A 14414-nucleotide genomic window follows, 5' to 3' on the forward strand; every position below is an offset into this window, starting at 1 on the left:
TAGAACTTCGCTAATTGTGTGTTTGTTTCTGTTTGTTTCTGTTTGCTTGTGTGTTTTTTTTTTTTGTTTTTTTAATTTCCCGCCATCAGTCGTCGCGTGGGACCGTGTGGGCAGGCGGGTAGGCAGGTAGGAGCTCCACCACACACGTCACGGCAAATCCCCCGCTGTACTGTACTGCACCAAGGGATAAAACCTTTCAATTTTTCCCTAACCTTTTGACTTTTTGATATGGCTAACACCAAGCACATTAAAAGAAAAATAAACAATATATATATGGTGGGGTAAAAAAGGCAGCTATGGGTATAATTCTACTATTGTTGGAATAAAATAAGCCTCCCTCTTTGTTTTCAACCTCAATATATTTTTAATGCTTTTTTTTCCCTTGCATCACCACATAGGGCAGTTATGAAAGCCCCCTTTTTCCCCATAGCTTGAAAAAGAAGTATTACGGTTGTCGAGAAATACTGGAAATATTTTTTTCTTTTTAGTAAACAATACTGCCGAATTTTAACACGATTCTGAATTCAATTTTTTCCCCAACCAACACGTCCATATGATGAGATTACTAAAGCAATTCTTCATTTTCGGCGACAATTTCGAAAAAGAGTACTCAAATTTTTAGTGTATTTTCCCCCCCATAGAGACCTGATGACAAAAGAAACCGATCTCTCTCTCTCTCTCTCTCTCTCTCTCTCTCTCTCTCTCTCTCTCTCTCTCTCCTTCATCAAAGCATTAGTTACGACAATATAAGATAGAGAACCGTAAAATAGGTTATAAGCCCATCGCCTGACCTCCCTCTCACCTCTCTTAGGCAAGCAACAGCAGGAGGTAACAGAGAGAGACCACAGTATCCGCCCTAAGGAACGCCATCATCGCCTTATACATACCGACGCCCCGCAGTCTTCTCCCGAACCGTACACGATGATTTCCACCTACACACTCATCGTCACACACATATACACATACACACACTCGTCGTCACACACATATATATATACGTGCACACCTCCCATCACACACATACACACGCATACCTACACGTACACACACCTCCCCCTCACACACACACACACCTCACATAAAACAACATCGACGCACCACCTCAACACGGCCATCACGACTTAGCAGGAAGGCGGGACTCAAACGGCACCGTAACAACGTCTCCATTACTGCTGAACACCTCAACTACCCCCCCATCTTTCTACTTAACCCTACTCTCCCCCATCTTTCCTGCTAACCCTACTCTCCCCATCTTTCTCTTAACCCTCTCCCCCATCTTTCTACTTAACCCTCTCTCCCCCATCTTTCTACTTAACCCTACTCTCCCCCCATCTTTCTACTTAACCCTCTCTCCCCCACCTTTCTATAACCCTACTCCCCCATCTTTCTACTTAACCCTACTCTCACCCCCATCTTTCTACTTAACCCTACTCTCCCCATCTTTCTATAACCCTACTCCCCCCATCTTTCTGCCTTCTCTCCCCCACCTTTAACTCCCTCTCTTGTCCCCCCAGGCCTTCTCCTCACTTCCTCATCCCTCCGCCGCCCACCACCACCACAGTCTGTACTCTCTAGAATACCAAGTGTAAACATTCCTCGTCCCCCACAGGCTAGTTATAGTACCCTTCCTGTCTCCTATCCCTCCCTTCCTCCTCTCTCCTTCTTTCCCCTCTCTCCCTTCTCTCCTCCTCTCTCTCTCTCTCCTTCTTTCTTCGTCTCTCTCTCTCCTTTTTCCTCCCCCCTCTGTCTCTCTCTCCTTCAAAACTACTGTAGCCCCTCCCTCCACATGTCCACCTGTATACTGCTTGGTGGAAGAATGATGATGGTACAGTTGTTCTCGTCTGTTGTGTGTGTGTGGCTGCCTGGGGTGACCTCCACTACCTCATTACACCTCCACCTCCCTCATCTCACCTCCATCTACCGATTGTTCTCCCCCGCCTCTCTCTCTCTCTCTCTCCCTCTCTCTCTCTCTCTCTCCCTCTCTCTCTCTCTCTCTCTCTCTCTCTCTCTCTCTACTCCCCATTCTCCTTTAAGACTCCTCGCTAAGGATACCCCCTCTATTAACTCCTCCCCCCCGACCTGAAATAACCCCTCCTCCTCTACCTCCTCAAGGAACTACTCCAACATCCCAAACCTCCCCCTACCCTTGTGCCTGCTAATCTTCCTCCTTCAGCCTACGGTGCCATGCCCCTCCCCTCGGTACATGGTAGAGGTGAGTAGGTGGACGTCACTTAGTATGCAGGTCCGGGTAGGGCCGCAGGTCGGGACCGTCGCATAATAATGTCTTTATTAACAAGACAACCTAAGGGACCACCGCCTCACCTCCGCCCTTCCTCCCTCACCACTGCCCTTCCTCCCTCCCTTCCTTCCTCCCTTACCTATCCTCCTCCTCCCTCCCACCTTCACTCTCTCACTCCCGCCCCTTCCTCCCTCACTCCCTTCCCCTTCCTCCCTCACCTTCGCCCTCCTCCTCCACTCCCCAACCTGGGGAGCATCCTCACCCTCCTCCTGTACAGTTCGCTTCTCACCCTCAATGGGGAGGAGGTGAGGTGAGCAGGCAGAGGGTGGAAGTTGATCACCACCTCCCATCATGACGCTCCTCCACCCATTGCTTCACCCTACACACCCTCACCTCCTCCTCCACCTGCACTCCTATATGACACATCTCCACTCCTCTCCCCCTACATTCCTTCTTGCTCTCTTTATTCCTGAGAGGAGGAAGAGGGAGGAAGAAAGGAGGAGGAAGAGGGACTTAGTGCAGGATGACGGGTGGCACGACTCAAGGACTCTTGGTCGCTCCTGAAGCCAGGTGGCCATGCAGCACCACCACCACCACTTCGTCCTTGCCAGTCGCACCACACGTCAGGCTGAACCATCACTGCTTTATAATGAAGGTAGCGACCTCCTCCCCCCCTTCTCTTTATAACAACAACAACAATAAAACTACGAATAATATCTTAAGCATTACTCCAGCTGTCCCTTGAGTACTACCCCTGATACCAGCTGTCCGTTGAGTACTATCCTGATACCAGCGCCTTGAGTACTACCCTGATACCAGCTGTCCCTTGAGTCTACCCTGATACCAGCGCCCCTTGAGTATTACCCCTGATACCAGCTGTCCCTTAGGTACTACACATTATGCAGCTGTCCTTGAGTACTACCCCTGAAACCAGCTGTCCCTTGAGTACTACCCCTGATACCAGCTGTCCTTGAGTACTACCCTGATACCAGCTGTCCTTGAGTACTACCCCTGATACCAGCGCCCTTGAGTACTACCCTGATACCAGCTGTCCTTAATTACCACTGATACCAGCTGTCCCTTGAGTACTACCACTGATACCAGCTGTCTGGTACTCATGATACCAGCTGTCCTTGAGTACTACCCCTGATACCAGCTGTCCCTTGAGTACTACCCGATACCAGCTGTCCGTTGAGTACTACCCTGATACCAGCTGTCCGTTGAGTACTACCCTGATACCATGTCCTTGTCCTGATACCAGCTGTCCGTTGAGTACTACTTGTGTGGTTACACCTGATACCAGCTGCCCCTCGAGCACTGGGTACCTCCTGCGCTAGGTGCCCAATATAACTACGTACTCAATATAACGCTGTGTACTCAATATAATGCTATGTACTCAATATAATGCTCTGTACTCAATATAACGCTAAGTACTCAATATAACGCTGTGTACTCAATATAATGCTATGTACTCAATATAATGCTCTGTACTCAATATAACATTATGTACTGAATATAATGCTATGTACTCAATATAATGCTCTGTACTCAATATAACGTCATGTACTCAATATAACGCTATGGACTCAATATAACCGCGGTACCGAGTCTTTGTCTTCTACTTTGAAAACTAAAATAGACGAATAATTACGTTTATATTCATTTATGTAAAAACCTGTTCTTTTTTGGGAGAGTTAATAAATTTACTGTAGGTTGGAATATGAGAGATTGGTGGGGAGAGCAGAGGGTGGTGGGGGTGAGAGGCCGGTGAGGTAACGGGAAAGTGAGTGAGAGATGTGAGGGAGGGGTGGTGGGGGTGGCAGGGGAGGGTGGTGGGGAGGTGGCAGGAGGGTGGTGGGGGTGTGAGGAGGTGGTGGGGTGCTGAGAGAGGTGGTGGGGTGGGTGCAGTGAGTGGGGGTGGCAGAGGTGGGGAGGGGGTGTGTTGATGGTGGGGAGGGAGAATGTGGGAGGGTGAGGATGGGGTGCACCGGCATTCGAGGTGGAGGAGATGTGTGGTGGGGGGAGATATAGGGATATGTGAGGAGGTGAGGAGGGGGAAAAGATAGAGGAAAGAGATAGATACTAAGTTAATATTATCTTCATTATCATCAAAAAACACCTAAACAGCGAGAAATAAAAACACCTCTTTAAGTCTCTCTTTCATCAAGCTAATCAGTCATCAGTCATCATCCCACCGCTGTTGAAACCCAGGCAAGAACTGGGGCTCTAGACACGGTGAAACCTACGCACACAAAACAGTTAATTGCTAGCAGCCAACTTCTCGTGTATGTGGGGAGGGGTGGGGGAGGTGTTCTGGGGAGATGGGGAGGGGAGAGGGGTAGTCAGGGAGGAGATGGGAGTGCAGCAACATCAGAGGAGGCGTCATAATACTGAATATTCGTAGAGGTTTATTTACATTTCTAAATAAAAGAGCTAATCGTTCAGGTACAGACTACAGGTACAGTAAAGCTAGGAATATTACCTCACCACCAGTACAGCTATCACCAGCTAACTCCGACGCCATCTTCACACCACACCACAAACATTACCACCACTACATAAACAGCTCAGAAATATAGCTGAAATAGATTAACAGCGTCCTCATCGCCTCCCCCCTACCACACAGGCCAGCCAGCCGTCCAGTGCCTGATGTTATCACAGGTACACCAGCTCTGTCAGAGGAGCCTCAACTGTTCCACTACCAACACCCCCTGTAACAACTCCCCACCATCACCACTACACCAGACTGTAATAAAATTTTTTTTTTACCAGCAAGACCTAAATAGCAAATCCTAAATTTCGCCCCAAATACCAAAATGTTTGAAGCCATTAGAGTGATTAGACCATTTAACGTGTTCACTTCAGCTGGTGATGGACCAAAATCCCCGGACAGTTTCTGAAATAACCAATGGACATTCTCAGACGTGGCTGTTTACTGTTAATGCAAACTGGTTCTACGGTAACTACGGATATAACAATAATATAGATAAATATATATAAACGTAGATATAAAAAACAGACAGACAGACAGACAGACAGACAGATAAATAGATAGATAGATAGATAGATAGACAGATAGATAGATAGATAGATAGACGGGTGGATGGATAAACAGACAGACAGACAGATCGGTCAACAGATATAATAATGAGAGTTATTTTTTGCCGGATACCGTCTGAATATTACCGACTATATATGGTCCACCCAGAGGAGACGACTAGCGGGAGTCTAAGCCTGGCGGTGGGTGGGTGGGGGAGGGTGGGTGGGCACGGTGACCTTCCCTGACACTTCTTCCCACGCTGCCTCACGTCACACACAGCACACTCAAACAAAAGACCATAAACAAGCCACAGGCCTGACGCCTGCCGCCCCACTCACACCCCTGCCCCATGGCTTACACCCTAACACCCTCCTTCTCCTGCCTGCCGCCCCACTCACACACCCCTCTGCCCTGGCAACATTTACACCCTCACCTCCCTCTCCTGCTCCACCCGCCTCAGCCTGCCTGCCGGCTCCCACTACACCCCGCCTCATAACATTTACACCTCACACCAATTTTCCTCCTGCCTGCCGCGCCCCACCACACCCCGCCTTATAAATATTTACACCTCACACCCTCCCCCTCCTACCCACCTGCCCGCCCGTCCGTCGTCCCACTACACCCCGCCTCATAAATATTTACACCTCACACCACCTTCCCTCCCGCCTGCCGCCCCACTCACACCCCTGCCTCATAACATGCACCCTCACACCTCCTTCCTCCCTGCCTGCCGCCCCACTACACCCAGCCTCCTCATAAATGCCTTACACCCTCACACCTCCCTCCCTCCCGCTCCACACGCACCCTCAACCGTCTTCCTTCCACCTACACCCCCCCTGCCCCTCACACTCCGGCAGCCTGTTCTCCCGCCCACCATTCTGACTATCGGCGTGACTTTTATTTTTTCCCGGTCAACTCCCCTCCCCCCCCCACCTTCTCCCCATCTAGGTGGTCTGTAAGGGCCAGGTAGGTGGTCCGCCCTCGCCAGTCTTGGGTGTGGCGGAGAGGGAGGTGTTGGTCGCCGAACACACACACACACACCCTAACATCAGCATTGCCACCACCTTCACAAGCAGCACCTCGTCAGGCTCCTGAAGGTGTGGTTGCCGAGCCCCTGGTGTCACCCCCAACACACTACCTGTACAGTGCTGACAGAGGCACTCAACTTAAGCCCCCATACACAGGTGAGTGATATCCAACAGGTAAGGCCCACTTTTACGCCATTACCGATAACTAATTAACAACTAAAAGAACTTAATTTTTCTTTGTCTAATTAACTGCCTTTGTGACTTAACTTTCACCCAGGTCTATAATTAATTGCCATTGCGACTAATTTTCACTGAGGCCTAATTGATTGGTTGTGTCTCCCGAAGAAGGAAACGTCACACAGTATTGTTTAAGACGAGAGGACCAGCCACCAACACTGACCTCTGGGGCCATTATAACACAAGGTCGTCTGTGAGTCATAATGCAACGACCGAGAGAGAGAGAGAGAGAGAGAGAGAGAGAGAGAGAGAGAGAGAGAGAGAGAACAAAGCTCTAAGCACGACTGAACACTACTCCAGCTGAGGAGGAGGAGGAGGAGGAGGATCACCAGCTGAGGAGGAGCACCACCAGCTGAGGAAGCATCAGCTGAGAACTATCAAACTGAAATTGGATTCTACCTCATGATAAGGTCGACCAAGTCTTGAAAACCCGAGAATCTAATCATTACCGCATTCACGCCCAAGAATTTCCTGTCGACACACACACACACACACACACACACACACACACACACACACACACACACACACACACACACACAGTAAGCTGGTGAGAGAGACGGAAACCATATTAGGAAAGTGTGAACATGGCGGCACTTATGTACACCAACCTCGTGAATGAACTGAATAATACGCCAGGAGTTTACGATGGTGGATGAGTGGGTGGATGAGTGGGTGGATGAGTGGGAGGTGGGTGGATGAGTGGGAGGCGGGTGGATGAGTGGGAGGCGGGTGGATGGATGAGTGGGAGGTGAGTGGATGGTTTGTGGGTGGTTGAGAGATGGATGAGTGGGAGGCGGGTGGATGGATGAGGGAGGTGGGTGGATGAGTGGGAGGTGGGTGGTGGTGGATGAGTGGGAGGTGGGTGGGGTGAGGGAGGGGAGTGGTGGATGGGGAGGGAGGTGAGTGGGAGGGATGGTTTGTGGGTGGTTGAGAGAGACGGGATGACTGAGTACTTGAATATTTAAAATCGTCTTGGTATGGGTCAACAACAACAACAACATCGTAAGTCCTCAACACAACCACCATTACTACCACCATCTTCTACCATCCTTTTCCCCACCACTACTATCCACCATCTCTTCCCTCCGCCACCGCAGGGAACAACCCACACTCACCATTAACTGCTTCTCGCTGTATATTGTTGGGTTGGGCTGTCTTCTGTAATGACTTAATTTTACCAGCAGGGGCCAGGGACCTCCAGACCTGACGGGAGCGATAAGAAGAGGAGGAGACAGAGGAGGAGGAGGAGGGAGGAGGAGGAGGAGGAGGAGGAGGAGGAGGAGGCGACAAAGGGAGGATGACAAGAGGAGGAGACAGAGGGGGGGGGGGAGGGAAGAGGAGGGGGAGGAGGCGACAAAGAGGAGGGGAGAAGGAGGAGGAGAAGACAGAAGAAGATGATGATGAGGAAGAGACGAAGGAACAAGATAGCTTTGGAAGACACGGTAAAGGGGTAAGAATAGACAACCGTGGAGGAGACTGGAGAAGGAGGAGACTGGAGAAGGAGGAGACTGGAGGAAGAGAACACCATTAATCGTCAGAGAACTGCAGAAAAAGGCCAGTACCAACTACCACCAATTACCGACCACCAACTATAACTGCCACCAACCACCAATTAATAACCACTTAACTATCTACCACCAGCTACCTACCACCAGCTATCAACCCCCCCAATTACCAACTACCAGCCATCTACCACCAACTACCAGCCCCTACCACCAACTACCACCAACCACCAGCCCCTCAACACCAACCACCAGCAACTACCAGCCATCTACCACCAACTACCAGCCCTTCAATTTCACCAATTACCAGCCATCTATCACCAACTACCAGCCATCTACCACCAACTACCAGCGCCCTCAACACCAACTACCAGCAACTACCAGCCATCTACCACCAACTACCAGCCATCTACCACCAACTACCAGCCCTCAACACCAACTACCAGCAACTACCAGCCATCTACCACCAACTACCAGCCATCTACCACCAACTACCAGCCCTCAACACCAACTACCAGCAACTACCAGCCATCTACCACCAACTACCAGCCCTCTACCACCAATTACACCAGCCCCCAGCCCCCACAGTACAGGTTCCCTCGATTGCTCTATTACCTGTCGGGGAGGACCTCATCCATCAATCACAGGTACATCAAGACCCACACCTTCGAGGAACCTTTCACCATCCCTCCTGCTGTCTCCCTTCCCGTCTCTACCTGTCTCTTCTCCCTCCCTTCCCGTCTCTACCTGCCTCTCCTCCTCCCTCCCCCCCTTCCTTTTCTTTACCTGTCTCTCCTCCTCTCTCCCCTCCTTCCTTCTTTACCTGTCTCTCCTCCTCTCTCCCCTCCTTCCTTCTTTACCTGTCTCTCCTTCTCCCTCCCCTCCTTCCTTCTTTACCTGTCTCTCCTGCTTCTTTTACTTCTTACCTTCTCAGTCTCTCCTGTACCTTCCCCTCCCTCTCTATCCCACACCTTTCCCTTCCTCTTGTATGCCTTTATTTTTCTCTTCCATCTTCCGTCTCCCTTTCCATCTTTCAACAATTCCCCTTCCTTTTCCACAACCCTACCTCTTCATTTTCCTTCCCAACCCCCCTCCCTTCAACCCTCCTTCCCGCTCTCCTCTTCTGCCCTCCTTCTTTTCTCCCTCCATTCTTTTCTCTTCCTCCTTCCCCCTCTCTTCCTCCTTCCCCCTCTCTTCCTCCTTCCCCCTCTCTTCCTCCTTCCCTCTCCTCGCTTCCTCCAGCTTACAAAAATAAACACCTCCATCTACCTCCTCGTCATCATTGTGTTAGCAACGATGAGCCTCTAGTCTTATCCTCCTCTCGTCTTGGGATAATTACTTTATCTTGGCTAATGCACAGACTCATTATCTCTTTAATTATCAGCTCATTACGGTTAATTACTCTCTCGTCCGGGGAGGAACGTCTTGGATGCTGACCAGGCCTGTCTAGCTTCATCTTAATAAACATGTCCCCCCGTCTCAACACCCGTCTTGAGAACCTATACACACGCTGCCATTGTTATGTTGTCTAAGGTCCTGGTGACACACTCCTTCATTAACAACAACCACAACTACAACCGCAATAATAATAATAATAATAATAATAATAATAATAATAATAATAATAATAATAATAATAATAATAATAATAATAATAATAATAAATAAATTGCACTTATCACCTCCAAAGAATAATGATCACCGTAACTCCGTCTCTTCACTAGGTCAACATGAGGAAGGGTGAGGAGTGGTTAGGGGGGGTGAAGGGTGAGGAGGAGAAGTGAGGGGTGAGGAGGGGTGGGGGTAGCTGAGGAGGGATGAGGAGAAAGTGAGGGATAGGTGAGGTGTCTGAGCCAGGACAGGTAATCGAGGTGACGTCCCTCTACCTGTCTGTCACCTGTCCACTCCCCTAGACTCCCTGACCACACCTACACCACCTATCCCTACCACCACCACCACTTATCAACACCACCACCATCATCACCACTCATAATTATCACCGGAGCTATCATCATTACCACCACCATCTACCATAACCATACACCACCAATTACCCAGCGCCGCTAACAGAAGTGGTGGTCAGGGGGAGTGGTGGTGGCCTAGGGGACTGGTGGTGGCCAAGGGGAGGCGTGGTGGTGGCCAAGAGGACTGGTGGTGGCCAAGGGGAGGCGTGGTGGTGGCCAAGAGGACTGGTGGTACCAGGGGTGGTGGTGCCAAGAGGACTGGTGGTGGCCACAGGGGAGGCGTGGTGGTGGCTAAGAGGACTGGTGTGCCAAGGAGGCGTGGTGGTGGCCAGGAGGACTGGTAGGCTAAGGGGAGGCGTGGTGGTGCCAAGAGACTGGTGGTGGCTAAGGGGAGGCAAGGTGGTGGTGGCCAAGAGGACTGGTGGTGGCCAAGGAGTGGTAGTGGCCAGGGGGAGGCGTGGTGGTGGCCAAGAGGACTGGTGGTGGCCAAGGGGAGGCGTGGTGGTGGCCAAGAGGACTGGTGGTGGCCAAGGAGGCGTGGTGGTGGCCAGGAGGACTGGTGGTGGCCAAGGGAGGCGTGGTAGTGGGCCAGGGGAGGCGTGGTGGTGGGCTAGTGGACTGGTGGTGGCCTCGGGGAGTGGTGGTGGCCAAGAGGACTGGTGGTGGCCAAGGGGAGGCGTGGTAGTGGCCAAGGGGAGGCGTGGTGGTGGCCAACAGTAGTAATAAAAAATCCAGGGTTGTGTACAAAAATAACCTGGCAAGTTTTCCAACCACTCGTAAATCTGAAGTTCAACATGGCCGACCCGCTGAAATATTGCTTGCGCTTCCAACCACCAACAACCCAGGCGAAGCTACGTCCGTGGTGTCGTTGCCGCTCCCACCAAACTCCAATTACTCCGTTCTTTAGTGAGCTTCAATAGTAAACATCAATGGCAATTTTCAACCAGCTATCTTGACATCAATGGCAAATTTAATCCTTCTTCCTAAACATCAATGGCAATTATGTTTCTTTTCACACCTAAAAATCTACATCGGAATCACATCTATTGGATAAGGTATACACGTGCATTCCTTCTAGTTACACGTGCATCCCTTCTAGTTACACGTGCATCCCTTCTAGTTACACGTGCATCCCTTCTAGTTACACGTGCATCATTTCTAGTTACACGTGCATCCCTTCTAGTTACACGTGCATCCCTCCTAGTTACACGTACATCCTCTCTAGTTACACGTGTCTCTTGTAGTTACACGTACATCCCTTCTAGTTACACGTGCATCCCTTCTAGTTACAAGTGCATCCCTTCTAAGTCATTCACGTGCACACCCAAGGAACAGATGACAAGTATACACGTAGAGAGCCAAAACACAAAATGTACATCCGTCTCTGATTGGGACCGGAGAGAGAGAGAGAGAGAGAGAGAGACATATGTCAAACATGCGACTCTGTTCCCTGTGACCTTGGCGAGGCGGCACGCACAGCACATTCAGCCGTGAAGGTCCACCACGTTCACAAGTTGTTGCTGAGCTGTCGGCCAATGGGGAGGAAAGAGAGAGAGAGAGAGAGAGAGAGAGAGAGAGAGAGAGAGAGAGAGAGAGAGAGAGAGAGAGAGAGAGAGAGAGAGAGAGAGAGAGAGAGAGAGAGAGTAATAGGTATTAAAGTTGGTAGAGACACAGGTAGCCAGCACCTATTGGGCCAGGTAACATGCTCATCAGGTGAAATAGTAATTAGTGGTTACAAGGGGAAGAACCACCTCAAGAAGAAGTTGTTGAAGAATGTGAGATGAGAAGAAATGACGAAGTGGCAGCATAAAATAAAATATATAAAATTACTTGAAATAATAATAATGATGATGATGATGATGATGATGATGATGATGATGATGATGATTATGATGATCTTTCTCAGGGTGAATCATGGGAGACATTGGTGTTCATATCAAAATTCGCTTATACCAAGACAGGATATATTTTTCTCCAGTAAAGAACAGCGCTACGGAGACCTTTTAACGGAGACAGCGGAGATCTAGTTAAGGGTAAGTAAAGGCGATGTGGAGATCACTTTAAAAGGAGACTCTACTCGTGGCTGTGTGGGGAGGAGTAAAGGACGTCATTGGTATTGTTATAGTTAAATAATGCAAAGAGAATGAACTCACTACACGACACACACACACACACACACACACACACACACACACACACACGACACACACACACACACACACACACACACACACACACATAAACTCGAGTACAGTAGTCAGTCATTACAAACTTCACCGCGTATGGGTGGACGGATGGGCGTGCGTGCGGAAGGACAGACGGGTGGGCGTGTGAGGTGTCCTGTTTAATAGTAGACAGGAGCCGGAACAGACGGGAGATCAAAGTGATAAGAATCTGACGAAGACCAAGATTATGTAAATTAGATTAAGATCATATGAGGAGGCTGACTTTCTACGCCCCGTCATTCCTGGTGTAGGGTGTAGGGTGTAGGTGTAGGTCGTAGGTCTTGGTGTAGGGTGTAGGTGTAGGGTGTAGGGTATAGGGTGTAGGTGTAGGTCGTAGGTCTTGGTGCTGAGGCCTCCCTGGACGACCTCTCACGACCTAAACTCTCTTACTATTTTCACATTCTGCTTAATCAACCTTTTCAAGCCCGAGCGTTCGTATGTATGTATGTATGTATGTATGTATGTATGTATGTATGTATGTATGTATGTATGTATGTATGTATGTATGTATGTATGTATGTATGTATGTCAGATCAAGTGGAGTATCTACTGCACTAACACGGAGGAGACGAAAGAGACATACTTGGAGTAGTACACTTATATACAGCACCTGGAGTACATTACACATTTAACTGGAGTACTTTACACATTTACCTGGAGCACTTTACACACATTTACCTGGAGTACTGTACTTTACATATATACCTGGAGTACTTTACACATAATTACCTGGTGTACTTTACATATATATACCTGGAGTAATTTACACATTTACCTGGAGTACTTTACATATATACCTGGAGTACTTTACACAGGTACACCATTAAAATTACTCCAGTAACTCCTCAAATACCTGTGGATTACTAATATGGAATCACTCTTTTAAAACGTACGACGGAAGTGACTCACGGAGGGGGACTAACGTAGGTGACTCACATAGATGACTCACATAGATGACTCACAAAGATGACTCACAAAGGAGATTCCTAGATGACTCACCTAGGGGATCCTGATACTCACACAGGGAATGACTAGAATATGACTCACACAGGGGACTCAAATATAAGGTGACTCAAAAGCACCTACAACACCAACACGAGTCGAATAACTTATAATGACTCACTATAACAACAATACTTAAAACGAGCCCACGTACTTAAGAGAATTACTTAAAACAAACCCATGTACTTTAAAAATGTCACTGAGAGGCTTCTAATACTTAAAGGCACCTAAGTATGTAAAGGGGTTACTTAAAGGCACTTAAGTATTTAAAGGGGTTACTTAAAGGCATCTAAGTATTTAAAGGGGTTACTTAAAGGCACCTAAGTATTTAAAGGGGTTACTTAAAGGCACCTAAGTATTTAAAGGGGTTACTTATAGGCACCTAAGTACTTAAAGGAGTTACTTAAAGGCATCTAAGTATTTAAAGGGGTTACTTAAAGGCACCTAAGTATTTAAAGGGGTTACTTAAAGGCACCTAAGTATTTAAAGGGGTTACTTAAAGGCACCTAAGTATTTAAAGGGGTTACTTAAAGGCACTTAAAGGGGTTACTTACATAGCGCCCACGTAAAGTGTATCTCTTGTCTCGTCCATATGGAAGGTCCGGTAGTAGAGGCGGCCGCATGAGAACTCCCGAACATGGTCTGTGGGGAGAGAACACAGCACGTTAGAGAACAACAATAACACACTGGAGAACATAATGAGACCATATAGAGAACACAGCACGTTAGAGAACAACAATAACACACTGGAGAACATAATGAGACCATATAGAGAACACAGCACGTTAGAGAACAACAATAACACACTGGAGAACATAATGAGACCATATAGAGAACACAGCACGTTAGAGAACAACAATAACACACTGGAGAACATAATGCAACCATATAGAGAACACAGCACGTTAGAGAACAACAATAACAAAATTAAGAGCAAATATAAAAGGATATAATTATTAGAGACAATATATTAGAACATTATATAAAAAAACAATTGCTACTATAAAACTATTTGTGTGTGTGTGTGTGTGTGTGTGTGTGTAGACGTATTAGAGTCTAGCGCGTGACAGGTTTAATCGTACACGGCTGAGTGCTTCGTCAGCTTCAGAATTCAACGTAAGTATTATGCTTATTTTTTCGTGTGTTTGGGAGGGAGGGAGGGAGGGGGTGGGGA

At 48.4% G+C, this 14414-nt stretch overlaps 1 protein-coding gene across 1 annotated transcript in view; it reads right to left on the reverse strand.

Moving 5' to 3' along the window:
* The window catches only part of LOC121877990 (semaphorin-2A-like), a 68172-nt gene extending 54085 nt beyond the window's left edge, over positions 1 to 14087 (reverse strand). The window contains exon 1 of the mRNA XM_042383948.1: positions 13795 to 14087. Within this exon, the coding sequence (XP_042239882.1) occupies positions 13795 to 14057 (263 nt within the window). The 5' untranslated portion in view covers positions 14058 to 14087. The remainder of the gene's footprint in view (positions 1 to 13794) is intronic.
* Between the last annotated feature and the right edge of the window lie 327 nt (positions 14088 to 14414).

The sequence above is a fragment of the Homarus americanus genome, unplaced genomic scaffold (assembly GCF_018991925.1).
Source record: "Homarus americanus isolate GMGI-L3 unplaced genomic scaffold, GMGI_Hamer_2.0 scaffold26512, whole genome shotgun sequence".
NCBI classification, from domain to species: Eukaryota; Metazoa; Arthropoda; class Malacostraca; order Decapoda; family Nephropidae; genus Homarus; species Homarus americanus.